The sequence below is a fragment of the Miniopterus natalensis genome, chromosome 1 (assembly GCF_054644295.1).
Source record: "Miniopterus natalensis isolate mMinNat1 chromosome 1, mMinNat1.hap1, whole genome shotgun sequence".
NCBI classification, from domain to species: Eukaryota; Metazoa; Chordata; class Mammalia; order Chiroptera; family Miniopteridae; genus Miniopterus; species Miniopterus natalensis.
This window is the reverse complement of record NC_142081.1, coordinates 177,799,610-177,824,651: the sequence shown is the minus strand read 5'-3', so window position 1 is coordinate 177,824,651 and position 25,042 is coordinate 177,799,610. Positions and strand designations below refer to the sequence as shown.

The following is a 25,042-nucleotide window of genomic DNA, read 5'->3' as shown; positions in this document are numbered from 1 at the left end:
TTAGGTCTTTGATCCATTTTGAGTTAATTTTTGTACACGGAGACAAACTGTAACCTAGTTTCATTCTTTTGCATGTGGCTTTCCAGTTTTCCCAGCACCATTTACTGAAGAGACTATCTTTACTCCATTGTATATTTCTGGCTCCTCTGTCAAAAATTATCTGCCCATATACATGTGGTTTTATATCTGGGCTCTCTATTCTGTTCCACTGATCTGTGTGTCTGTTTCTGTGCCAATACCATGCTGTTTTGATGATCACAGCTCTGTAGTATAATTTGAAGTCAGGTAGTGTGATACCTCCGTATACCACCTCACACCTGGTGTGTTATCAACAAGACGAGCAATAACAAGTGTTGGAGAGGCTGTGGAGAAAAGGGAACCCTCATTCACTGCTGGTGGGAATGTAGACTGGCACAACCACTATGGAAAGCAGTCTGGCGATTCCTCAAAACATTAAGAATGGAGCTACCATATGACCCAGCAACCCCTCTCCTGAGTATACACCCAAAAAACTCAAAAACATGTATTTGCAAAGATATATGTACCCCTATGTTCACTGCAGCACTATTCATGGTGGCCAAGGCATAGAAACAACCTGTGCCCCGCGATAGAGGACTGGATAAAGAAGGTGTGGTGCATGCATACAATGGAACACTACTCAGCCATGAGAAAGGATGACACTGCCATTTGTGACATGGATGGACCTTGAGAATACTATGCTAAGTGAAACAAGTCAGCCAGAAAAAGCTAAGAACCATATGATTTCACTCATATGTGGGATATAAAACAAACTCATGGACACAACAGGAGTGTGGTGACTGCCAGAGGGAAGGGGGTGGGGGTGAAAGGGGTCTTAATATATGGGAGAAGATATGACTTTGGGTGGTGGACACACAGAGCAATATACAGATCTTGTAACAAAAAAACCCATACCTGAAACCTCTATGTTCATATTAACCATTGTAACCCCAATAAATTTAAAAAATAAAGCTAAGGCTATGGATTAAACAAAGGTAATGGGCAAATTAATGAGAACTGACCTGAGGATCCTGGGCTAAATGCTGAGGATGGCATGCTGATTAATGTTTACAGTTAGATATAAAAAATTATGAGCCTTATTATCACATTTGCCTGTCTATAGGATGCACTGCTTCGCATGCACATAAAAGATATCCCAAAATAACTGTCTTGTCTCCAATGAGTCCAGCGGACTCAATTCCTTATTTTAATCCTTTGGGTTTTGAATTTACATTTTTTTTCTTTAAAGAAAGTAAGATGTTACAACTTGTAGATATAATACCCTCGAGTGGGATCTGAGAGGCCCCCAAAATTAATATTTCTGCTTAAAATGTATAAACATTTACATTACAGAAAAAAATAAACACTATTAATGTCCTTATATTTATAGAACAAATGGTTTAGGTTTTTCCAAGAAATATTTGCTATAAACTATGGAAAAAAATGGATTTTTGAAGTGGTTTCTTTTTATTTTATTTTGGAACTGTAGATGCTTCTGCTCTGTCGTGTTGGAGCGTGTCCGCATAAAAGTGACAGCAAAGAACAGGGTCTCACAGCATTTAAGTCATTTCCTTAACCAAAAACAACTAGCCACGGCTACACAGTGATCGCGAGTGCGGTTTGCATTGATTCTCCCAACACTTTAGGCTTAAGTCAATTTCTACCATGCCCCATGGCTTAAAAGCAACATACTTCAGATGATGAAATATACCCCCCAATTTTTATGTAAAATCGGAATATACCTAATTCGCTGGATAATATGGTAAGTGGCATAATATTTCCTCAAAAAAGACTCATTATTTTAATTAAGATATTTTAATTTTTGAAAATGAGTGAAGATGAGAAATAAATTATTGCAAATACTGATCTGGATACAGTGCTTACAAGTTATAGCTTTTCTAGCAGAGTTTCATTTTATGCATAGCTTGACTTCATAGCATCCCTTAGTGAAGATTAAAATAAATTAGGGATGATCAACTGGCAAGATCTTCCTTAAGAACTGAATCATTCTATGATGAAAAAGTAAACCATCATTACTTCGGATATTACTACTTTGGGAAGTGTAATCCATGTAATTCTATGTTCTTATGTAGCCTATTTTTAATTAACTACCCACAGGTCAACCATCTGTTTACTACCCACCACTCTATCCTTTTACCCCTCCCTCCCTCCCTCCTTCCCTCCCAGGAGTTCAATCTAGTAGGTAAAACAAACATAGGTAAACAAATACATTATAATACAGGCAATAAATAAATGTCAAAACAGAAGAGTAAACAAAGTGCAGAGATAGGAGAGTAGGAATTAATTGTATTTGTGAAAAGTTGAGGTAACTGCATCTGAACTGGGTTTCGGAAGCCAGGAATTGGACTGCCCAGTTGGTAAGAGGCTATGTATCAGCCAATAGACAAGGGAACAGCACTGTGTGAAGACTGGGAGGCATAAAATAACACGGTGTTTGGAACTAAAGGAAGTCTGGTATTGCTAAAATACATGGAAATCACAATTTCTCCCTTTCTGAAAATATAGATAAAATTAGCAGACTTTTAAAAATTTGACTTTGATGTCATTGTCCAAGATTCCTAAAATAATCCTGGCAGTAAAATCAATCTGACAGCTCCTTACTGCCTTAGAATGCAATTCGTTCAGCATGAAGGATTTTCCAACTAGTTAAGATTTTTCTCCTTTCACCGACTGTTTTCTTCCCCCTCCTCCAGCTATCGCCTAGTGAGACACTATGGTCATGCTGCTCACTCACTGATGGGCGGCAGCAACATGGGGTATGTGTTGTACCAGGGGTTGTGTCTGATATTCAGGTAACAGCTAACTCATTTCTGAGTTCTTGAGAAAAGCTGAAGAGTTATTTCAGGCAAATGAGCTGGGCAGCAGCAGGAAACTTATCTGATGCACTTTCTCTGGAGAGGCTGGTGGTCACGTACAGTGGGATTCGCTTCTTTCCTTTGAGGCGCTCTTACTGTATTTTGTTTAGTTTAATGCAAGGGGCTACCTACATCACAGGCCCATCAAATCTGTAGGATCCAGAGGTCATCACATCAAACCCTCAGCCTGCTCTACGCATTGTCACTGATATACTACAACCCACGAACACTAAATATCACGTGGAGGGGCTTAATGTAGGTTTTATCAGCATACAAATATGAGAAATTTACTTCTGAGGGTACTGACAAGTATCATCAGTGGCCTTTCCCTAATAATTGTTCCTAAATGGTTTTATTCACAATTTTGTGAACTAGCACTCTTACCACATCCTTTTTATAGCTAGAACGAGAGAGAGAGAAGACAGTTATTGAGGGACTGTTTATGCGAGGCGATGGGACGGATGTCATTTTAGGTGAAGGGACCGGGATGGAGGGGAAGGTGGAGGGAGGAGAAGACTATCTCTACCCTTGAAAACAGGTATTATCACCCCCATCCCATGCCCAGGGGCACTGATGTAGGGAGGGCAAGGACTTTGCCAGGCCAGTGGTAGGCTGCTTTTGCTGCTCTGTCACGTTCTTGAGAAGGCTGCACCAGGAGGCAGAACAGTGCGTGGCTAGGAGCAGCGCTTGAGAATCAGTCGGTAAGGCCCAAGGCCCAGCTCTGCCACTTCTGACCTTGAGAACTTAGTCTCTCTCAGCCCCCGTTTCCCCATCTGGGAAAATGAGGAGGCTGGATTTGTATGTGGCGGTTATAGGGATTCAATGAGATAGAAAACACGAAGAGGTAAGCGCAGCACCTTGCATGCAGTAAGTGCTCAACAAAAGCCAGTGCTAGTAATTTGAGAGAGGCACAGACCGGTGTGTGACGTGCCCCTTGGGCCTCATGAAGGCAAGTGAGGGCTGGAAGCCAAGGTCTCAGCTTATGTTCCCAGCCTGACACATACTCCACTGTGTCAAACAGAATAAGAGCAGTGAATCATGACGAAGGTGACATATACCAGGGCAAAAGATTTCTTATGGTTTGGACAAAACTTTAGCTTATTTTAGTGTGATGAAAGAGAGAAAAAGAAATACCTGGCATTATCTTCATAATTGTTGTTTATTACAGACTGCTTTTAAGTAATTTTAATTTCCTTTTTATAATGCTTTGTGAATTTAGTAAATTTGATTAGCTTTCTAACTTTGCTTTTTGTGAGGTGGTGGTGCTGAGGAGATGACTTGGGAGACATAACGCCCTTCATTTATGATAAATACCTGTCAGTTCCTAATCATATGCTGAGCCACATATGCAACTGCAGGGCACTTTGTCCTAAGTCAGGCTTTGATTTTCAGGACATAATAATTTATTATGGATACTGTTTGAAGCTAAAAGTCCCCCCCCCCTTTCAGTTCAATAACACAATACTGTATGTAACTACCATTTATTTAATACTCATTAAGCACTGGACATTGAGCTATCTGCTTTATTGGTAGTATTTTATTCAATTCTTACAACTAGCCATGAGGTAGGTATTATCACTCCTATTTTAAAGATGAGGAAACTGAGGCTCAGAATCATTACGCAGCTTAGCTAAGGTGACACACAGCTTAGCGAAATGACAGATTTGATCTGAACCCACATCTCTGATTCCAAAATCTGGCAACGACACTGCTAGCTCCTTGTTAACTGATAAAATATGCTTTACCACTTATTTCCAATCACTAGTAGAAGAAAAATTTAAAAGCTCACTTGGAAAAGAACATATTCAGTGCATTTTACCTTTTTCCAAGCACGACTGCTCCTGGATCTTGAGATTTTGCCTCCAGCTCCTGAACTTCATCTACTAATGTTTTAAAAGCAGTCCTCTTGATACTGCAAAAAAAAGTTTGCATGGGAATATCTGTGTGAAGACTAAAGATTTCACAAACTGGTTTAGATCATGTTTCTAAGTACACTAGTGATCAGACTATAAGCAACAGTTTTTCAATAGAATATAAAAACATTACTATAATTTTGAGCATTAAATAATTAGAGAAACAACAATCTTAAACGGCTTAGGTTTATAACATTAAAACTCATGGTTATTAAGGAAGCAGCATGTAACTAACTTCCACAGTACCGTTTTTTGTGGGGAGAGATGACATTTTAAAACTTATAATCCATGAGATAAATTAGTAAAGTTCTAGTTTCTTTCATTCTATAGTTTATATATGAGAGCAGGCAAGCAAAAAACTTAATTTCACAACTACTGTTCACTAATAAAATATATGTGTGTTTGGAGATAATATAATTTTTTCTTCTACCTTCACTAGGTTTTTAGATTGATTTCTAAAAACATCCTCTCTAATATAACTGCAACTATCTGGTTTACTTCTTATTGTCTTTTAAACTAGTTTTCCAGTTTCTAAATCACTCTTTATTTATTTATGTACAATAAGTAAATAGTACTAATTCCTATTCTGCAAATGCCACATTCTTGAGTTGATGTCAGAAGTAGAGAAATGTGTGGATTGACACGCATCTGTATTTTTATGTCCGTGACTGGGCACTGCACTTACACCTTGCAGGCCACATCCAGAAGCAGCGAGGCCACGGGGATGAAGAACAGGCCCGTCCAAAAGACTCCGGAGCTGAAGAGCATGGCTGCCTGCGGAACCACCAGAAACAGAGCTACTTTCACAACCAAGACACACGCCGTTCACGTTCAGGTTTGACAGGATTTTAAGTAGAATAATTTTAAGAATCTCATTCTGTAAGAGGGTATACTATAACTCTAAATTTAAACTTGTGAAATATTTGAAATTAAAAGCCGAATGTGTTAAAACATGTACTTACTACATCTACTTTTTCCCCCTTGAGTGTCTAATATAGCAAAGTCTTATCACCTGCCAAGTCTTTTCATATTTCTATGTGAGATTTTTATTATTGTGGTCAATACATGGAGTAATAAATGTTGACCTTCTTTTATAACTTAGAATAGCTCTGACCTTCATTTATATCTTTATAATATAAAAATCAATCTTTTTGAGCAAATTCAAATATGTTCTGGATTAAATTCTCTTATAATACAACATGTAAAATAAATCCTAGTTAGAAACTAAATTTACTATTTTGCAAATAAAAATTCATGATTTTTATAAAATATGACATGATAGTAAAAAATCATCCAGATAAATCATGAATACAGTATAATCAAATGAAGATATCTATAAAAATAATTTTACTTATTTTAGCTGATATTATGCAAAATAATCTTAATTTTTGTTCAAAGATTTACATAACTTGTATTGGTACATTCTGTTATTGCTAAAGTCACACCAAATACCTAGTATGTAAAACTCAAACAAAGGTATATTAGAAATAATTTTAATCATTCTTTTGTGTCAAATCCCAAATTGCTATATCAGAGCCATTTGGGTTGCAAAACAACGATTCTATAAGTATAAAATTAATAAATTCTATTGGTTATTTGCAATTATAATAAAAATTTCTTTGCAATATAATTAGATTACACAGAGCTTGAAAGAGATATGATACAATAAAACCAAAAGAAATATTTTGCTTGACTTCAAGTCTATTTGTTCATCAAGAGTAAATCTGCAGTAAACATACTGTTATAACCCCATTAAAATATGCACGCACATTTACACTCTATAAAAATCACAGAGAATTTTTTAATTTTTAACCAGGTGTGGTTCTGGAATAAAAAATGATCTAGCATTTAATTCTTATAGGCAGTTTTACAATTACACACAAACAATCCCAATCAACCAATCCGTATCAAATAGCAAGATTACTAATTTCAAATTATGTTTTAAATTACCTATTCATTTTGACTCTCAACTGAAGACCAGGAACTGCTGTTTAAATTTTTTCTACATGAACACCGGCTTATCAATACAGACTGTGGGGTCAAGAATGCTAAGATTTCTCCCTTTATAGGATCAAATAGCTCTGAATACAGTTAAAATAAAAACGTGCTATTACCAAAAATTTCAGAAAATAAACGTTGCCACGTGGAGTCACTGAAATAGGCCCCATATTCTAGACACCAACGACATGAAAAATATTCACATAAAAGTCACTTTATTTTATAAGCAAAACATGATCTTCGACGTGTTTGCTGACATCCTCAATGGTGAAAACCAACATCACTGTGTAACAGGACATGTCCACCCAGCCGGCGGGCTTTGTCCTGGGCGAGGGCAGCTTTTCAGCAAGGTAACGACTGTAGAAAAACCACATTTCTTTTCCCTTTTGGGGGGGAAAAGGTAAGATTCAAGATTCTAAGGCACGTCGCTGAAAATACCTTGTTCACTTGGCTTAATTTTAATCTATTTAAGTGGAGGGGGCAAGAGGAGAAAGATTTATTCTTGCCTTTGCCACCTGGGATAAAACGGCGGCTGATGCAAAAGGCGAAGTGCCGGGAGCCCGCGGCTCTGCCCATTGTGATGTTAACCGGCGCCCGCCATTCAGCCCGCCTTTGGCTCCACAAACCAACCACGTGAATTGAGGGGAGAAAAGTTTTTTTCTGCGTCATATCTGAAAGCCTGTCAGATTTTTTTTCTTTTGCAGAGTTAATCCAAACCTAAAAGATTTAAAGCCGGCCTCCGCTTTAAAGACAGAGAGGCTCTGTATTTTTTGGATGAAGGGGGGGACCCCACAGAGGTATTTCCTTCCTTTCTGCAAAGACGCGCCCCGCCCCCTGCAGAACCGTTTCTGTCTCGCACTTTTCACTTGTCCCCCCGCAGGCGGCGGGGAAGGCGCACAATGGGCGGGGGCGCCCTCCGGGCAGCCTGCAAACCGCCCTAACGTGGGAGACGCGGCCCTGGGAAAGGCCCGGCGGGGGCGCGGAGCCGCACCCCGAGCCCCGGCCCCGCGGGGCACCAGCCGCCGCGAGTCTCCGCAGCGATGCGGGACCCCCGGGGGCCACGCGCGCCCCGAGAGGGAGACGCAGCGCGGGCGCCGCTGGAACCGCCCGCGTCCCGCACAGGAGGCGGCTCTGCAAACACGCGCGCTCGGGCGCAGCTGGCCAGGCCCCGGCCTCGCCCCCGAGCCCCGCCGCTCCCACCCCCGAGCAGCACCTACACTTCCCCCAGGTCCCCAAGAACTTCAGCGGCCCCCTGCCCGCCAACCTTCGGCCCAGGGGTTAACGCCGCCCGCCTCTTACGCTGCAGGGGTCAGGGCGCCGCGCCGGGCGCATGGCTGGGCCGGGGGCGCACAGCAGGCCCCCGGGAGGCCGGGGCTGTGTCCCGCACCCCGCCAGCAGGGCCGTGCCGGGCCCCCCAAGCCGCCTGCCCGCCGGCCGGCTCCCAGTCTCTGCTTTTTCTCAGCGGCCCAGCGGTTGGGGAGAATTAAAGCTGAAAGTGCCTGTCAAGTGGCTGCTTCTATTAGTCACCGATTAATACCAAACTTTTCCTTTCTTCATTGTCATTTTCAAGTTTCTTTAGACACGCTGGTCTTCTCGTCTTCCTAGTGGCCTCTCCCATGAGTTCAAGGGAGGACATTTTTATCACAGCAGCAAATTAAGTGTAAGTCAGTTTATAAGTGTCACGGTTTTATCACATTAATATCACAAAATAAGCTTAAGGCGGACACTGGCCGAAGTGACTGACCACTAACAAATTCTCACTCAGCTCAATTTGCTAATTTAGGAAGTGGAGATAAATTATTATTTCATAAAAATTACTGAAGACTGCACAGGCATAATATATTAATTTTGAAAGGGAAAATTATTCAGAAAACAGTGCTGTAAAACTTAAGTGGTTTTTTTTTTGGGGGGGTGTTGGTGTGGAGGGCAGCGAGATAAATATAAATTCCAGAGGGGTTAAGAGTTAATGTGAGTAACAATAAAAAAACCAACAAGTTATTATTAAGTGGTTCAAATTTTATCTATGGACTTTCTTAGCTTAAAAACAGTGAAAAAACTACAAAAAGAAACGCTTTAGAGAACTGATTCATAAAAATGTAGAAGTTTCACACTTTCAAAAAGAACATCACCAAAAAGCAAATGAAAACCAAGAATGGCTGCCATAAATATATGAAATTCTGCAATAGTATCCGATTATGAACATAGACCACTTATCTTCATAAGAATAGCCGCAAATCCCAACAGATAGAAAAAGACCTGAGAAGGTGCTCACAAAAGCAGCAGCAAGTAATCAATAACTTGGACAGAGCTGAGTCTCTCTCCATAGTCATAGAAACACAACCACATCAGATCAGATTTAAATTCACTACCACCGTTGAGGGGTGTATGGTGGAACAGGTCTCTAACAATTTATATTCCCATCAGCAATGTACTTGCCTTTGGGAAACGTATTTGGTAACGTGCAGCAAGGACACAACATAATTCCTGATAAAACGATAATGCGATTTCTGGAACTACGTGTTGCACTCTGGGACAGCTTTTACGTTTAGGTTAGTATCGCATGAAAATGTTCTGGGGTCACTAGTCCTCAAAGCAGTATCCCTAAAAAGCTAGACATGGCCCAAGGTTTAGTAAAGGTATAAACAAACCACAGGAACACCCTCTTGGAGAGTCCCAGGACAGAATAGCAAATTTAAGGCTTTGACAAATCACAGTAAAGAACCCTACTGAATATTTTCTAAACCTAAGATTTCCAAATGTATCTATCAACCTTGGAACACTTTCTCCTCACATTGCCTACTAACATCCCACAGAACTAATTTGCGGGAATGGAAATATTCTTTGTGAGTTTTGTCAACAGTCAAACATTGGTGAAAACTAACAGGACACTATGTGGCTGGTAATAGAAATGTTCGTGCATTAAGAGAATATTATCCAAGCTGTTAATGACCTGTTCACAGAATGTAATTAGAAAACTGATTGTTTGGAAGAGTCCTGAATCGAGGGAAAGATAAAATATCCTGCTGTTCTCTCAGGAGCCTTCTGTTATTACATAACACTCCCTAGGAAGGTTGGTGGTTTCTATTATCTATCCAGGGATCAGTCACAACCTTTCCCTGTAGCTTAAATCTCTTCCCTGTAGCTTAACTACCCAGCTGTGAACTTGACCATCACACAGGTCCTTCCAAACTGAACGAGCACAGACTGTCTTCCCCCCGGACGGGCTTTTCCTTGGTCCAGGGAATGGCTTCAGCGCCCACTCAGCGACTAAGACAGAAACTGGGTTCTGTTCTTGAATTGTCCCCTCACACCGCACCCAGTACATCGCCAGGTCCTGCTGCGCGTTAGCATCTTTGAAATCTACTTGCCAACCCGCTCCATTGCCCCCGTGCAAACGCTTGTCCTCCAAACAGCCTCCTTGCTGCACCTAATCACTTTGCACTGCAGCCAGCGCACAGGGCACTCCCGCGTGTAAATGAGGTGTGAGCAGTTCCTCCAATAAACCCTTTCAATGGCTTCCTGCCGCCCTAGGATAGAGTGCAAAGGCCTTGCCTTAACATGACCTCAGGACCTTTCCTACCTGACCTCTGCCTACTTCCCCCACGTCACCTCTCAAGACAGTCCCATCCCTAACTACACAGGGCCCTTCAGTTCCTGGAACTCGCCCCTGCTTCCTCTCAACCCTGGGCCGTCACATCTGGGACTCTTGTTTGCTCCTCAAGTTTTACATCGGATGTCACTTCCTTCCTTAGACTTGGGTTAGCTGACTCCCCCTACTTCGGGCTTTCATTTTGAGGGCACCTATCACCCATTTGCTAGTTGCTCCTTTGTCTTCCTGTAATACTATAATCTCTGTTAAGAGGAAGAAATAAATCTTAATAACTTCTTACAACCCAAGTGCTCAACCGCCGAGCAGGTGTTCAATAAATAATGATTGAATAAATAAGTTCTTACAACCCAGTGTTTGGAGAGATTAAAAGTCAAAATACCACAGCCTTGGGACTGTGTTCCTGAGATGTGGTGGTTACAGTTTGATGGGTTTTCCTGTGGTCAGGCATGGAGTCACCCTGGGAGCAGTTACAACTAGATACGTATGTGATTTGGGGAGAGGGGAGAAGAGGTGGATTCGGCTCCCTAACCATCCTTTTCTAATGTAGGTTGTTTTTTAAAAAAGCTGAGGGACACATATTAAAAGCTTAAGTATGTTAAACTACCCTCCATTCCATATGAATCAAAAGAAATATTTCGGGGAACCACGTAAAGTATGATAACTGGAAGTAACATAATTTTTGTGTGGGGGGTGGGTGGGGAGAGGAGACGTAGAATGGCCAGGAAGAAAAAAGGGTCTTGTTCTAGTTTATCACTAGCGTTTATTTCTCACGTCCTCTGATCCAAATCTTTATTCTACGGCTTCAGGTATTTTCTGGAATGCTGTGTATTCCATAATGAAAAGCCATCTGCTGTGGCTTCAAGGAGTTATGTTAATGACATCTGGGTAACTTTCTGTGACCTGGTCTTTGTGTAACTTTTCAGTTCTAGGTCCAAACATGCCCTACCTTGGAAATCCCAAATTTCCTCTGCCGGGGCTGTTCTCTTCTGGGAAAGCTGTCCTCACAGTTCTTCCCTGGGCAGCCCAGGGAACAGCAGTATCAAGAAACCTTTCCAAGCCATCCAAACCAAAGCCTGGGGATCGAGAGCCCTCTCCTCCCCTTCCCCTGTGCATCCTGATTAGCATCTTACATTATTACCTGTTAATCTGCTGGTCAACTCCGTGAGACTCAAGCTCCTCAGGACTCTAGGTCCTGACACACAGGCACTCCATAAATCTCAGGTGAACTGCACTGAACTGGGCTCTTATAAAGGATGAATTATTACATTCTCCATAAAAACAGACAGGGCAGAACACCCAGAAAATAACTAAGAAGAAGGGTGTTTCAGATAAACCCCAATATGTTTGCAATTATACCCAGAAGCTCTTGATTACTTAGAGACAAAGAAAACCCTTGGCTTGAATTATCCCAAACAAACAAACAAAAATCTTAGAAAATATGCAAATTGTTTCAAACAAAGACAATCTGAGAAAATATGCAAATTAGATGCCAGGTCACAGCATTTATGTGCTTTCTCCCCTTAGATATTTCTACTGTTGAGGGACTGACGGAGGGGCGGTCACCCTTGGGACTCCGAACCAGTATTCAATCTGGCTGTATGATGCAAGAAATAATCTTTGAACCTCCACCCTCTGGCAGGGAGTAATGGGAAAACAAATGATTAAAAGAGATGTCAGAGAAAGAGGAGGAAGGGCTTGTTGGGATCTGGATCAATCAGAAGTTAACTTTTTCACAAAAAAGTAAAAATTGACTATATATCAATATATACTGAGAACTGAATATGCAAAAGAAACAGGCTAAAAAGGAGTCAAGAGCACCAGGAAGAGCGTGGCTCTGAAACTTTATTTTCTGGGGATAAAGTTTCCAGAAGAGTAAAAATAATTAAGAACAGAATTTGTTTTTTGTTTGTTTTATTTTAATCTTCTTTACTGTGCTATTTAAAAAACTTAAAAGTACCAGAAAAATATGTAGAGAATTATAAAATATTATGATGATACTGGATAAGTTGTATAACATAGGGTAAGTTGCCTCAATGCTCAATATGTTTACTTGTTTTATCATTCTTGCAAGTTTTTCTAATTTTGTGATGGCTCTGTATTCTAGCTTTTTTTTTTTCAGTGGGGGGAGAAAGGAGGGGGGGGAGAGAGAGAAACATCGATATGCGAGCGATATTGATCAGTTGCTTCCTGTATGCACCCTGACTGAGGATTGAACCCGTGACCTAGGTATGTGCCCTGGCTGGGAATCGAACCCATGACTTTCTGGGAAGATGCTCCAGCCAACTGAGCCACACTGGCCATGACTCTATTCTATCTTCTTAAAAACCATCTCATAAAGCATCAATTGTTTGATTACTAATGAGTCAATGTGTAAAACATGATTCATATTTCAGACTATAGGAAATTTTCTTTTAAAAATTATTTACTGCCCAGCTGGGTGTGGCTCAGTGGTTAAGCGTCGACCTAGGATCCAGGCGACCAGGGTTCGATTCCCGGTCAGGGCACATGCCCGGGTTGTGGGCTCGATCAATGACTCTCTCATCATTGATGTTTCTGTCTCTCTCTCTCCCTCTCCTTTCCTCTCTGAAATCAATAAAGATATATTTAAAAAATAAAATAAAATAAAAATTATTTACTTATTTTCTAGCTTTATTGAGATATCACTGACATGTAACATGATGTAGGGTTAAGGTGTACAATGTGTTGATTTGATACATTTATATACTGCAAAATGATTACTGCTGTAGCATTAGCTAACACCTCCATCCCGTCACATAATTACCATCTCTTTTAGTAAATTCTTTCTTAAAAACTCAAAACTTCAAAAAGCACTTAGCTGTAGAAAAACATATAAAAGCTGATACAGCTTATGCAAAAAAATCACTGACTTTTATGACGGAGACTTCTAGTTGCAGTGAGATAGAAGAAGCCTGGTCCTTGATGATTATTTAGATGCCACACCAGTCCTGGACTGCCCGCCTCCGCCAGACTTCTTTTACATGAGAGAGAAATAAATTCCTATCTTGTTTAATGTAGTTACTTTTTTTTTTTTTTTTAACATTAAAAGACATGCCATAAACTTGCTTTGGATGATACAAGCTAGGGAGGGTAAGTGATGACTTGAAACAGAGCAGCTTTTGACTATTCCTTGCAAACATTGTGTCCAATTATGAGCTTTATGGAAGCAGATGGTGGTGACATTCATGGTTTCTTTCATGAGCATTTCTCACAGAATCCCTGGCATACAACTCAAAAAACAAGCTGTACTGGTCTTAGGAGCTAGAATGCTGAACTTGGGAGAGTGATGTGTCCTCTGCCCATCTCACAGAGCTTTCCCACTCTGCTCCAGCCAACTGGCCTTTTATTCTTTGAACTTGACCCATTTCAGGCTCATTTCTGCCTCAGAGCAGGGGTCCCTGATGTTCCTTCAACCCGAAATGCTCCTTTACACAACAGGTACCCATCCCCACACTGTTTTGAGTTTCAGCTTACTTGTCCCTCCTTCAAAAAGACCTTTCTGGAGCCCCATTATAGGCCCTGTAATTATCATATCATCCTGTGCTTTTTTTTTGCCCTTTGTGAAATTATCTTTAGTAATTCATCTTTTAGTCATTTAACTGATTTAGTGGCCATTTCTCCTTCCCAACCCCTGGTTCCCTCCACCTGAATGCTAATGGGATCCTGCCCAATTAACCCATTACCTTGACACAGAGCCTAGCACCCATTAAGCACTCAACACACATTTATGGAATGAATTAGTACAAGAACGAATTGATTCTACAGAACAGCCAGAATTCTGCTATACTATGAGCAGGCTTTGCTCAGCTTTCCATGCCCTGGCACTATGGGTACCCCACAACATCCCTCACATGACGACACCAACATCCCATCATTAGCAATGAGATCCTTACGGGCAAGGACCAAGTCTGTCACCGTTGCATCCCCTGGTGCCTAATGCAGAGCCCGGCGTACATTAGGCACTCCACGACCATTGCTCTGCACTGTCGGAAAAGATGCTGTGCCTACAAATGCAATGCCAGCTCTCAGACTGACTCTAAAGAGAGCTCTAGTTTTAAAATGTGTGCAAGTGTCCCGATCCGCCATTCCATTTGTCCTATCCATGCCTTTCTTTCCTCCGCCTCGTTTCCACGCAGACTTCGCTTTACAAAATGGGCTTGGGAGTGGCTGCCCAGCCGGCTGCCCTAAGAACCGTGATGGCATGCCTGTCTTCCTTACTGTCAGGGGCATGAGGACCCTCACCATGCTTTACTGGATGGGCTCACAACTGTTAGTTCATTGAAGAACACTGGAGAGTTTAGGGTAGTTGCTCCCTCCAGGCAGCTGGGCTACACACAGTAATCTTGGCTGAAAATCCATCATATCAGAACAGTGCCCCACCCATCTGCAAGGGCTGGCCTTGGGACCAATAAATTATCACATGCTATCTAGGTAATTAAAGGCTGAGAGATGAATAAGGTCTATTTAAACCAGGAAATTCCTCATATGTAAAATAATTTATTGTGTTGGTAAAATGGGCAACAGCGCCATTTAGGAAAATCATATCACTAATGTGGTTTATTAATACCTTTCCTACAGGGGTGACACCAAAGGGTTCAACAAAGATTTTTATTGTTTTTCAGAAAGACTTTTACAAACCTCAATCAGGAGATCTGAAATTCTGTAAAACACATGCTCGTTCCTTAACTTCAATTTCCTTCAGTAGTTTTATAGATCCCCTAGGCCAGGGAGAGCAGAACCAGATGGCGCTCTGGGGAGGACCCTGTGCTGCGTGTCTGCAATGCCGCGATCAATTTAAAAGTTCTGCCAATACCCAGCTTCTGGTACTAATCGTGATACGAAATGATCCTTGATGGAGCTGGCTTTTATTTTTTAATCTGGCATAGTCATCACAGTAGATAAGATGTTTTCTTCTGGATATTCAAAAAAATACCCAGTAACATTATCTAGACAAGGCGGGAAAGCAGGCCAGCATATGTTTATATAACACAGCCCTTCTCCCCAGGGCCTACCTTGCCCCATAAATTGTTGTACTGGTGTGAAAAAATATAAGTCGGGTCTGAAAAAAAGTCCCCATCTTAAATCACAACCATATTTGTGAGAGGAACGGAAGACAGCGACATATTTAAAGTCACAGCCAAGCTTGTTACACTCTTTTTATTTTTCCACCTTAATTTCTTATCATTGTCATTCCTCCCTCTGTATAACCTACTCCCCGCCCCACCCCCATGTCAGAATTCCTTTTTTATAGATAAATATTTCAATAATCTGGGGTGCTAGGATACTTGTTAATCATTACCATTCGCATCATTATTATGGGATGCAGAATTACTGTAATGGAAACAAAGTGCAAAACTATAGGAAGGAATGTTTCCCAAACGGGAACACCCTGCCCACCAACTGAGACCAGCCGCTCGGCGGCGGCCGCAGAAGCTGAAGTCTGCACTGCACTCAGATATTTGGGGATGCATTTCCGGTAACTGCAGGCACGCAGAATGTGCTGGAGTCCGGGGGAAAGAAACTATGTGACTGTGAAAAAGCCCCGCTCGGTGATAATAGCAGCTGAACACATCTGAAGACGGCAATATTACACGCAGAGAGCGACTGCTTAGCTCCCCGGTAAAAACCCTCTACGCCTGCACAGGTGAGAAGGCCGGGAGAAAAGCCTTCGTGCGGAAGAATGAAGAGGTGAGAGAAGAAATATAAAAGGAACAGACAACTGCCTTGGCCAGTGTGGCTCACTGGCTGGAGCGCTGGCCCTCAGACCGAAGGGCTGTGGGTTCAATTCCTGGCCCAGGGCATGTACTGGGTTGTAGTACCTGGGTTCCAGGTTCAATCCCTAGTCCCTGTTGGAAACCATGTAGGAGGCAACCGATCAATGTGTCTCTCTCACATTGATGTTTCTTTCTCTCTCCCCCCCCTCCTTTGTTCTCTCTCTCTCTAAAAATCAATGGAAAAAATATCCTCAGGTGGGGATTAACAACACCAAAACAAACAAAGAAACAAACAAAGAAACAAACAAACGGGAACAGCCAACAGGGTGTATGGTGGTTGGGCTCCAATTGCAGCTCAGATACTTACAAGCTGTGTAACCTTGAGAAAATCAGTTAACCATTCTGTGTCTGTGACCTTACTGTGTTGCTATTAAATGCTCAGTGTTAAATGAGTGGCAACATGAAAGGTGCTATAACAGTGACTGACCCTCAGGAATGAGGCCCTGTTATTACCTGAGTGGCAACTGTATATTCTCTGAGGATGTGGGATGACTGGGTTTTCAATGCCATGTGTATATTTTTAACGAGATGGGTAATATTTATGCCAATATTGCTGTTAAGAAGCAGCAAGAGGGCAAGGTATGCAATAAGCTGGAACTTCTGTAAGTGCACTGAGGGCATTAGGTGGGTGTTAAAAAGGGAGAATTAAAAATTGGGGCACTTTTAAAAAAAGATGGGAACACTTTGATACCTGGCTAACTTAGAGCAGTGATCAGGGCCCTGGGTATCCTGGGACGTAGCAGATAAATCCGGGAAATCAATGCAAGGAAGATCAAGGAAGATGGCTGCAAGAAGAAAGAAAGAGTTCCCACCTGGGAGTAAGGAATAGCAATGTTCCCCCACCCCAAAGTATTTATAGTTCCTCAGGATGTTAGAGAAAACCAACGGGATTTAGGAAAAAACACACAAAAAACCTGGGAGGAATTCTCTGGTTTTGTAACCTAGACTGAAATAAAACAAGGATCAGACGCAGGGCCTGGGGAACACGGTGGGTGCACAATGAATGCCGATTCTCTTCCCCCCTCCCGGCCGGCTAGGATTTTCTTTCAATACACGGAGAGAAAGCATCTGTCTGCAGATGGGGCTGCAAAGATGAACCAAGAATGTAAACTGGAAACGACTACAAAACCCAGGTCTACGCGTGAATGTGCATCCAGCTGAATATAGAAGCATGAGACCTGTACCTGTAAGATGCCTAATTTGTGTATAATTCGCACCGTGAGATCTTGTTAACTAGAGTGTGATAGTCGGTGCCCTTTCATTATTTAAGAAGTGCCTCTGGGGAGAACACAGCGAAGAGAAGCACACAGAGAATCTGAATCTCAGGAGTTGGCAGGCAACCTTGGGGTGCAGGCCAGCGATTTTCAACTGGTGTGCTGCAAGAATCTTTAAAACATGCAATGCCTGACTATTCAGTCGGGGGCACTGACCTCTTTTCCCTTAGATTGTCAAAAAAATGACAACAGCCAACACAACAATAGCCATTCAGTGAATGCCCGGTCTTGAACCATAAATACATAGGCTATATAATAGGGTTGCATCTTATTGGTCAAGTTGCATAACAAGGTTGCGTCTGACTGGCTAATTCTTGGTACCAGACATCCTTATATACACGTACAGGCACCTGACACACTTTATCATTGCACGCTGTGTCCTTGGGTGATGTGCGTGATTTTCATCATAATCAATCAGCACTACTTCTATTTTTTTTTTTTGGTCAGGTCGGCAAAAATACGTATTTTTGTGTGCCGCAGAATTTTAGTAATTAGTTTCTGTATGCCATGAGATGAAAGAGGTTGAAAATTGCCGGTGTAGATGTATAAGGCTCTTTCTAAGAATCACTGGTAGCCAACCAGCACAGAAAGGGTTGGTTAAATGAGGCCAGCATCCTGCTCTGCTGCTGGAAACTGCTACATGTGGATTGCTGTATGTTAGAAAGATGTTCAATTAGAGCTGAAATGTGGCTCTCTGTCACCTCCACCCTGCTGTTTCTCATTTGTTCAAAACAAGCAAGCAAAAAAAATTTATTTAGTGATCATTTACTTAATACTTATTTATGGGGCACTAGGAGCCCAACACTGTCAGGTTGGAGTGAGTGAGGGACGAATGAAAGGGCAGTGGACACTGGGGAGGAGTGTACGATTCTGGAATGGTCACTGCGGCCCGGATGTGGAGGGTGGACTAAACAAGAGCAAGACCACCGAAATGTCTAGAGAGAGAAGCAATGTGGAGGAGGTAGTGCCATCAGGAAGACAGAAAAGAGAGATTTCCCCTTCTACACAAGTCCTTGAAATACCTGCAGGGAGTGGCAGGCCGTCAGACTTCTAATCTGCAGGTTACATGACTCCGAGTGACCATGACCAGAGAGCGGCATGGCACAGTGTTTGAGGAGCAGGCCCTGGCACCAGAGAGCTATGTCAAAATCTCACCTGTCACTTTGTATTAGTGGGATGTCATTGAGGTATTTAACGCCTCTGTTTAGGTTCTCTCATCTGTAAAATGGTTATAATAACAAGTTTGCTGGGAGGATCCACTGAGTTGAGAACAAGCAAATCCTACTGATGTTCCTGGCTAACACGATGGAGTTGCCTTGACTTCTCTCACTCCTCACAGCCAGTCTGGCAACAAGTCCTATTGGCTTTACTACCTTCAAAATACGTTCAGAATATGACCACTTCCACCACTGCCACCCTCCTGTCCCAAGCCACCATTATTTGTCACCAAGGTTATTGCAATAACCTCCTAAGTGCAATAACACAGCATAGTCCTGCTATGAAAACAAGTCAGACCGTGACACCTCTCTCTCAGACTCCTCCAATGGCTCTTGATCTGACCATGAAAAAAAGCCACAAGGCTCTATGGGGAACGTGCCAAGTCAAGGAATGCTAATATTTATACTTATCCTGGTAAGATTGACAACAATACAGGGGTGGGCAAAAGTAGGCCTACTGTTCATAGAAAAAGACATGCAGGTTATGATTATTACAATAGCTTTATTAATTCAAAAGAATGCCACAATGCAACTGTAAGCCTACTTTTTCCCCACCCCTGTATATACTATATTCCATATAGTATATATAACTATACTATTGTATATGCAATACATTACATATGCAATATTACAATAGTAATATATATAATATGTAATATATAACAGTATTTTGCTATGAAATTTAACAGATGAATTAGTAAATTTTATTCAAGATAGTTGGTCAAATATATACACACACACACACATATATGTATATACACACACATACACAAACATAAATATTGGCACATAAATTTTTCAAATATATGCATATATATGTATGTGACTATACTTTTGGTTTAAATATAGTTTTAAGATTAGAAAAATGTAAACCTACGGGTAGTTACTTCTTTATGGAATTAACCAGTTTGTAAAAGAACTAATGATTCTGTACATACAAATAAAAATGTTCAAAAAAAGAACATTTTTTAGTTGACCAAAAGCTAAAACGTTTTTTGGGATCTCTACCCTGTGCCCAGGAAGCAGTAAATGTAGACTATCTATCCTTGAGAATCTCAGTGGCATCCCTGTCATCCTCTTTTTCTGGAGTTGCTGTGAGGCTCATTCACATATATACACATATATATCAAAATGCTTTTTATAAAAAAATGTTTCTTTATTGATTTCAGAGAGAGGAAGGGAGCATGAGAGAGAGAGAAATAGAAACATCAATGATGAGAGAGAGTCACCGATCGGCCGCCTCCTGTACACCCCTTACTAGGGATCGAGCCCACAACCCGGGCACGTGCCAACTGGGAATCGAACGGCGATCTCTTGGATCACAGGTCAATGCTCAACCACTGAGCACGCCGGCCGGCTCAAAATGCTTTTAAGCACTAAAGTACTATATAAATTTCAAGTATTCTTTTCTTTGAATAAGTTAAACAGACTTACATTTTCGACAAGCTAGTCAAGCCTAATGAGGAATTAATACGTTTTCATAGTTTCAATGGAGCGCAAGTTATTTAAACATATTCAAAGTATCAGTAGTAATAAAACAACAAGAAAAAGAGCCCCCGTTAGCACTGCCCACTGTCTGTGAAGTGAACAGAAACATGATTGAGGACTGACTTCACTCTGAATTAAACACAGCATCACCGCAAGCCTCGAGAGATGGTATTAGGTTTTGTGCTTGGTTAATACTGGAAATTCTACAGGCAAGGGTAACATTATGTTTGGTTGGCAAAACGCCAATCAAAGTTCACACTTGTCATAAAAGTAGGTGGTCAAAAACCCTATTCTTGTCATTGAAGTTGTTGGCTACAGTTGCTTAAACTATCTAAATCTCAAAATCTTTTGTGCTAACTCATTTTGAAGATAAAACATTAAGAAATGAGATAAAATGATACTGTTTAATAAAAAAGATACTGTATTAAGTTGGAAATGATCTTGGGGAAAAAGCAGGTCCAGTGAGACTGAGTACACTGAATAAAAACAAAAACTAGAATTGGATTTTTCAAGTGGCATCATCAGATATTTACAGTCTTTGAATTTATTTCTTCACGAGAAATGGACTCAGAAACCAAGGTAAGAGGGAGGTGCACTCACAGCCTTTTCTCTGTTCTCAAAATACATGCTGCAAATTTTCTAGAGTTCATAATACATGTCTCAAAAGAAGCCTTCACTTTTGTTGGGAGTACGTGCTCTTTGATATGTCTGGTTTTGCTGTAATAGTATATAATGCCTCTCTAATAAATTTAACCACTAAAATTTTTTTTAATGTGTCTGCATTCTGCTAATTTATAAAAAAACAGGATGCTGTCAGATAAAATTTCATGAAAATGATCTATAAACCAGACTGTCAAAAGTGAAAGGTGCTCAGGCAGTACTTAGGGGCAGCGAGTACATGGAAACCGCTGGACAGGTTTCCTGTGACCATGGGAAAACAATGTACTGGAACGGAGCTCACGTTACTTTCATTTGCAAGTTACTGTGAGGTCACAGGAAATCCTGAAATGTTTTCCACATTTTCTTTTATACATTTTATGTCAAATTTCCTGCAATTGAAATCATAAACCCTCCTACTGCTGGAATCTCCTCTGAAGGAAAGGAGATCTTGTGACATTCCCCCATGAACACCTAATAACTCAATTCCTACTAGGGTAACAAGAAACTGAAAGACAGAATTGGAAATGGACTATGATAAGGCTGAAATGTCAGATGTCCTAACTCTTTCGAAACGAAAACCAATCTGATGTCGTTAAGACAACCCTAAAAGTGCATTTAATCTAGTGACAGTGGGCTTTTCTCTAGAATAAGAGATAACAGAAGAAATGATAGACTGTCTCCAAGATATCAGCCCACCATTTCCCCAAATCTCTCATCCAAAATGTATTTGTGGATTTATGTTCTAATTTTAAAGTGGTATTTTCTATATGGATATTCTTAACATGATTCACGCTCCTGACAACCATATTTTACCGTCCCCGCTATGTTTATGAAAGGATAAGTCAGATTTAAGTTAAACGTCTGAGTTTAAAATAGTCTCTCAAGATTTATTACAACTGTGGAATTTAAAAATAGCTTTTAAATGGTGAAATGCTCTATTTGAATATAAATCCAAGCCAAACAACTCAGGTTCATTAATGAAGAGAATACCAACTTTTAGGGTTTGTTGGACCATGAGTTACGAGGACACATTACCTCTCCTGACATGTCCGGGGCCATCGGAACAGCAGGCCACAGAGATGAGTAGATCCCGAAGAACACCACCCAGAGCGCAATGCTGCCCCAGATCGCGATGTGGCTGAACTGCAAAGGACGGGGACCGGAGTCAGAAGACTTTTGGGTAGATGGGGAACACAGACACTAATAAAGCTCTCACAAATTCCCTTATTAATGTTTTATGACAGCCATAAAATATTATCTATGGACATTTCTAAATAACTGTCTGTGGGTTTTAACTGGATCTTTCATTAAGCGCTAATCTCTTTCCACAACAGTTATGATGTTTGTGGCACTGGCATTTGGAACTGTTCTTGCTCTACCTCCTTTAGTGAGTCTCACCTCTCTTATTTTTTTTTTTAGTTTACTTTTTATTTTTAGAGAGAGAGGGAGAGGGAGAGAGAGAGAAATATCGATGTGAGAGCGAAACATGGATGGGCTGCCTCCTGCACGCCCCCTACCAGGATCGAGCCCGCAACTCAGCCGTGTGCCCTGACTGGGAATCGAACCGGCAACCTTTTGGTGCACGGGACAACACTCAACCAAGTGAGCCACACCGGCCAAGGCACTCTTGTTTTTTTAAAAATCTCCTGCCATATTTAAGCCTCCTTGATTTTTTTCTCTGCATGCTCTCGCTGAAAGGTGTTAGACACTTATGCGAATACTATTTGTATGCCCATGACAGTCAAATCCGAATTTCTTGTGTCGCTCTTTCCCCTGAGCATCAAACTTGCATTTTCTTTTTCTTTTTTTGTTTACTAGGTCTGTCTACCTGGATGCGAATATACTTCAAAACTAAGGCATCTAAAATGGAACGTGTTTTATCCATAATGGATATTTATAAATGTCTGAGGGCAAATCTTCCACTAATATTAGTCTTCAGAATCATTTTCCAGTGGCTTTTCTGCAGAACGCTAGTCTTGTAACACACTCCACTAAGAAAAGATTCCTTGTTATTAAGGTTAAAAGCTTCCCCGGTTTCTGGGATATTTACAATATACAATAATATATTGAAGGCTCTGAGAAGTCTTGTAAATAAACTTGTTTTACTCAGTGTTTCCAAACAAGAGTCCCTAGTTCTCCCTCTTCCATCCCTGACCCCTCAAAATTAACAACCTGTAGCAGGAACTAGGGTTAAAGGATACATAAAGTTAGAATGACAAACTATAAAAAAAATGACAATAACACATAAGTAAATGTGACATTTCTAGGTTGAGATTAGAGATACTCTTACCCATGTCCAATACGATGTCTCTAATCCAGCTTTCAAACACACAGTTATCACCACAAACTAAAAAAGAAGGGAAATGTTACTTTTAAAATAAATATGACTGTTCATAGAATGACTAAAAGTGAGATTTAGAAAGAACGGGTATCTCTGAATTAGACGATCAAACTAGATTATTCACAGTTGGCCTTGTACGTCTAACAAGCAAAGAATCAAGTAAATTAGCTGGGTGGCTGAGCATTACCACCGTGACCAGCCAGGACTGTCTGCCAGTAGCTTCGCTCTCCTGCCTCCCCCACGGCCTTACAGTCCATCCAGGAGGCCCGAGCGTGCGTCTGCCTGCTTCTTGCACAATTCATGAGTAGTTATGGAGGCTACGCCTGCAGTACTTGGGTTTTAAAGCTTGCTTTATTTTATTTTATTTTATTTTATTTTATTTTATTTTATTTTATTTATTTTATTTTATTTATTTTATTTTATTATTTTATATCATCTTTAATATATAGGTTCCCTACTTTCTGAATTTTAAAGATAAATTCTAAAATTAATATAACTGGGTATTTAGAAATCTAAGCACTTCGTAACCCTTCTTACTGTAAACTCTGCAGAGCAGGACAGAAGAGCTTGTTATATGATGCGAACACCATCCATCGTCGTCGGTGACTATGCTACTAATTCTGAAGTAAGGGAGCCAGGTTTAATGAACTGCCCTGGATTTTCCATAGGATCACATAATGGTTAAGTGGACTTGCCCTGGAGTCGGACCATGTGTGCTCAAGACTCCATCGTTTATTATTTACTGTTTTGGTTAAGGAACGAGGCAAATTTCTTGACATCTCTGTGTGTCAGCTCCTTCATCTGTGAACTGGGGCTGATAAAACTCATCTACCTTATCACGTCTGAGCATAAAACACCAAGAACAGTGCTTAGCACTGTACTTCATCTATTATTATTAATTTGTAATTAATAAAATTTTAAACATTGTCAGTAGTCAAGAGAACTCTGGACACGTTCAGTAGTTTGCAGTGAGGGAAGTCATGTTGCTGAAATGTCCCCAAGGAGTGGAGATTTCTCTCCCATCATGGTTATCATAAGACTCTAGAATAATCACTGGTTAAACACCCAAGAATAGTAAAAGCAAAAAAAGTATTAACAAGGACAGTAAAATAAAACAGGAAAAAGGGAACAGGAAGAGAACAAGGGGAAATAGGGGGCAATCAGAGTGAAGAGGGAACACAAACATAAGAGCAACCGAAGTCCTATGAAGTCAGTGAACCTAATGATATTTTAATAACCTAATACATAACACTATCTTACTAATCCAAACATCTCATTTCATTCTTAAAGGGAAGTGCAACCAACCCTTAAATCCAGAAATGCACACATTTAAATTAGAAAATGAAATGAGCACCTATGAAAGGATACCCTTTTACGTGCAAACCAGGCAAATGTCGGGCACTCACTGTGTAAACAAAGTTTCCCAACAGCAGATAATCGGAGGTTTTCCCGTTTCCAAACACAGTACCTGCATGAAAAGAAGAGAGGATTGTTAGAAAATAAAATAAATGAGGTCCCTTCAGAATCCTTTCAGAGGTAAGTCAACTCAGGAGTGGTGAGCAAAAGAACTGGAACTACGTGCCACACAACGGAGCTAGAAATAAGGCTAAAAAATGTACTGCAGGGAGTCTCACAAAGTTGCTATAAATATGAGTCACAGGTTGAAAACAAAGAAGGAAACCTGACTTGTTAACCAATTCTCAGGGTCCATGAAATTAAAAAAAACCCCACAGAAAACTAATTGCTCAAGCAAAGCTCAATGCTGTGAGCACTGAGACAGGAGGACCTCTGAACCTTAATAGAGAAATTTGATAACAATACAGATGAGGGGTCAGGGAGCCTTCTCACTGTCTCT

At 40.9% G+C, this 25,042-nt stretch overlaps 1 protein-coding gene across 4 annotated transcripts in view; it reads right to left on the bottom strand.

Moving 5' to 3' along the window:
• The window catches only part of ATP8A1 (ATPase phospholipid transporting 8A1), a 195,275-nt gene that overhangs the window by 7,351 nt on the left and 162,882 nt on the right, over window positions 1-25,042 (bottom strand). For all 4 annotated transcript variants that reach the window (XM_087827644.1, XM_087827641.1, XM_016206815.2 and 1 more), the window contains 5 exons: window positions 24,594-24,655; window positions 23,137-23,193; window positions 21,882-21,989; window positions 5,493-5,581; window positions 4,714-4,806 (listed from right to left, as the gene is read on the bottom strand). In XM_087827644.1, coding sequence (XP_087683770.1) covers window positions 4,714-4,806; window positions 5,493-5,581; window positions 21,882-21,989; window positions 23,137-23,193; window positions 24,594-24,655 — 409 coding nt within the window. The remainder of the gene's footprint in view (window positions 1-4,713; window positions 4,807-5,492; window positions 5,582-21,881; window positions 21,990-23,136; window positions 23,194-24,593; window positions 24,656-25,042) is intronic.